Source organism: Nicotiana attenuata, unplaced genomic scaffold (assembly GCF_001879085.1).
Source record: "Nicotiana attenuata strain UT unplaced genomic scaffold, NIATTr2, whole genome shotgun sequence".
NCBI lineage: Eukaryota > Viridiplantae > Streptophyta > Magnoliopsida > Solanales > Solanaceae > Nicotiana > Nicotiana attenuata.
Window position 1 is genome coordinate 376,561 of NW_017670397.1, and position 3,914 is coordinate 380,474.

The 3,914-nt window shown below is 36.0% G+C and overlaps 1 protein-coding gene across 1 annotated transcript in view; it reads right to left on the minus strand.

Moving 5' to 3' along the window:
• Positions 1-1,222: 1,222 nt before the first annotated feature.
• The window catches only part of LOC109238845 (purine permease 1-like), a 6,579-nt gene continuing 3,887 nt past the window's right edge, over positions 1,223-3,914 (minus strand). Inside the window, exons 2-3 of the mRNA XM_019405325.1 lie at positions 2,448-3,069; positions 1,223-1,567 (exon numbers count right to left, since the gene is read on the minus strand). Of these exons, the coding sequence (XP_019260870.1) occupies positions 1,223-1,567; positions 2,448-3,069 (967 nt within the window). The remainder of the gene's footprint in view (positions 1,568-2,447; positions 3,070-3,914) is intronic.

Consider the following 3,914-nt stretch of genomic DNA (forward strand, 5'->3'; position numbering starts at 1 on the left):
AAAGTGCTTATAACATTAACAGAAATAATATGAATATTCACTAACTTCAAATTATATAACAACTGAACACTTACAATTCCCAAAACCGGTAGTACAAATCATAAGCCTTTCTAAGAGTGATTACGCAAATTAAATACGACACTTTTCCAGATCAAGAAGGAACAAATGAAAGCAAATACAAACGAAGGTGACTCCGAGGTCTGCGAACGCAGTAGCAGGTCTACCTTGAGTCTTCATCTCGACGATCCGCACAGCTACTACCGATCAACTACCCGGACCCGTACAAAAAAAATATACAGAAGCATAGTATGAGCACACCACGGTGGTGCCCAGTAAGTATCAAGACTAACCTCGGTGGGGTAGTAACGAGGAACAGTCAAGACACCTACTAGTCAAATAGATTGAAGNGATTTTTGGAATTTGTGGTCCTAAACAAGTTATAAAGGGGCCCGGAGTATTTGTGTGGTTATAAAAGCTTCTCATTAAGGGTAGAATCGTAAGTTTAAGCTAAATTGTTACCAAATTTAGAAAGGGGTCATTCTTTTTGGAACAGACCAAAAAGAAAATAGATTCACATAAACTGGAACGGAAGGAGTAATATAATAACCTAGTTTTCCTGTGAGGCGATAGAAAAGCTTTTATAGAGAATTATAATGCTTCGGGCAAACGACAAAATAACTTGACCCAAACACTATATCCTTTGTAGAGGAGGGCATAAAAGGATATAGTGTCACAAGGCAAAAATTACCCTTTGCCAAGACTAACATCGTCAAGCTACTATCAATTCAGGGACTAAAATTACACATTTATTGATGGTCAAAATTGCTAAATTAAATAATACGTGGACTAAATCATAATTAGGTAACAATACAAAGACCAAATTACTATTTTCATACTAGAATAGTATCCCAACCATGACTTGCGCCATGTAAATAGCCATATCCATACTACTGGTTGGCGGGAAAATTTGCATTTCCACATTTCATGAAACCATTTTCCACTTGTGAAGAGAAAAATGGAGTGAAATTAAACAAATTGGGTTTTAGATAACATTGCTTTTTAAGATAGAAGAGATATTGAAAATATAAGAAAAGTGCTTACTTCAGTTGAATAAATTTCTCCAATTATCATTAATGAATAGATACGTATTCCACAAAATAACATACATTATTTTCTACAAAAAATAAGAACTCTTTAAAACTATATAGCCATGAACAGTAAATCAAACAGACTCTGTATGCGCCGTTGTCATCTCAGTTTTTGGACTTTTGTTCTGCTTCTTTGATTGTCTAAACTCTACATAAAAGTATGAGACGAAACCCCAATGAGAAAGGAAAAGAGCAAGACCCTTTTCACCTGAAAAATTTTCCCTAAAGAAAACTACAGCTAATACCTCGGTAACAGGAAGTAAAACTGCGATCATAACCCCAGACATTAAAGAAGAAGAACAGTAAATGACTCCAATAACACCCACAAAGAAGCACTGCCAAACAATGATAGTCCATACTACCACTGTATAATATCTAGCTTCTCCAAGATTAAATTGTTTTGCCTCCCTTGATATTGCCTGCAAATTTTAATCAATTTCTTAATCGTTGCTCTTTAAAAAGATTGTCTATAGCTAAGATAAAATTGAATCCTTGGAAGTATATATGATACAAAACATTTAGGTAAATCTATTCGAATCCAGTGTATTACTCTAGCTTACATATACTTTTGATATATCCAAATTTAATATAATGCATCATGGACGCAAAATGTATTCAGTCATAGGATACCACAAGTCAAGAGTCATAGGATATGAATAATTTAGGGTTCCTACTGCTAAAGTCAAACTCACAAGTCACAACTCATTACATGCTTTTGTTCTCTCTTGTGAAGATGGAAATGAAATAAGAAATCCTAAAAGATGGACTACTGATCGTTGGTGAATTAATACCAAACGAGAAACATGTAATACGATCTCTTTTGCGATTTATGTGACTTAATTTGCTTCTCGATACGAAATTTAAGAAAAAATAAATAAATTTATGAAACATGGGTTTTAGACATATATATTTCATAATATTTGTGTGTTTTTAAGACTTTTCAAACTTGTGATTTTAAACTTGCATCTTGTGTGGTTGTAAAAAACTTCTTATTAAAAGTAAAATTAGAAATTTAAACATAAACACTATCAATTGTAGAAATGTATCATTTTATTTGAATCGGATTAAATATAGAAAAAATTTAAATAATTCACCCTTACACCGTAAAGCTCTTTTACATTTCTAACTAGTAATAACATGTCAATTGCTCTTTCATCATGTTATCAATAAATATAAAGATAGAAAAACTTTGAGACAATGCATAGAATTTAAACCCACAAAATAATAGTATCACATAAAATGCGACAGAGTGAGTATGACGCATGGGTAGAAATGAGTTACAGGGGAAGAAAAAATTACCTTGAAGTCGTTATTAACGATCATTCCTACTGTGCAAAAAGCAGTAGCAGCAAAACACATGACCATTTGAATCTCTAATACTAACGTAGCAGTAATAGCTTGCTTTGCCTTCAAGTAAATCAACTCAATACAAGGCAAAATGACTCCATATAAAGCTGCTGCCAGAAGTGTCATCATAAAACCAATAATATAGGCTTTACTTGTCACACCCTCTGGCCGATCACCATTAGATCGAACACCTAATAAAACAACACCAAGTGTCAGCAGAACTACTGCATTGATAGAGTAAGGTGTGAACTTCAGCTTCACTATAAAGAAAGCACCTATTGCCGTGAAGGCAAGTTGAGCAGCAAGGACAAGTGAAGAGGTTGATACGGGTAGTTTTGACCCGCCCCATGAATAAAGAAAATCATCAAGACCAGTGACAATGCCAATGATGAAAGATGCGATGAAAATTCGGGGTGTTATCAAGTAATACTTGGCATTAGTGCCTCCGCTTTTTCGACGATAGAAGTATAGGATGGCAAGAGGTATGAGGGTGAATGGCCATCCAGCAGTTTGTAACCAACTGCTAAACCATACTCTTGAACCTCCCTCGACATAATATAAACGCATCATTAGTAACAAAGTTGTATTAGAACTTCAAAGGCTGCACTTTATTAATGAACACATAGGCGTATTTATACATAGCAATCCTTGATTAAGGAGGAGTAGAATCCCTGAAGAAGGGGAAGAGATAAAGGTTAATCTAAACTAACAAAGATAAGGATTACAAGATAGCTTTCTATCTAATATGCCCCCTCAAGATGGGCAATCGCTCGGACGAGTACAAATGCCAATCTTGTTCTTCAACCTGTCAAACTCAAGACGAGAAAGAGGTTTAGTTAGAATGTCAGCAAGTTGATCCTTGGTTGAGACATGAGCAACCCGAAGAAGATACCAAATCACGCACAAAGTGAAAATCAACTTCTAAGTGTTTCATTCGGGAATGAAAAACTGGTTTAGCACACAAATAAGTAGATCCCAAGTTGTCACAATATATCGCTGGAGGACGTAAAAAGGAGACAGCCAGTTCCTTGAATAAGTTCCTCAACCAACAAAGTTCAGCAGCTGTAGATGCAACCGAGCGATATTCAGCCTCGGTTGACGAGCGAGCAACAGAACGCTGCTTTTTAGAGCTCCAAGCAACTGGATTCTTCCCAAGAAAAATTATGTGAGCACTCGTAGACGTGCGATCATCACGATTACCAGCCCAATCAGCATCCGAGAAGGCATGAAGAGTTAAAGGAGAGTCCTTGTGAAAAGAAAATACCCTTAGTCAAATCGTAACCAAGAAGATATCTGATCACCCTTTTGAGAGCTTGCCAATGCTTGACAGTAGGACGATGAGAGAATTGAGCAAGACGCGTGGTGGCAAAGGCGATGTCTGGTCAGTTAATGCTAAGTATTGCAAAGGAACCAACAAGC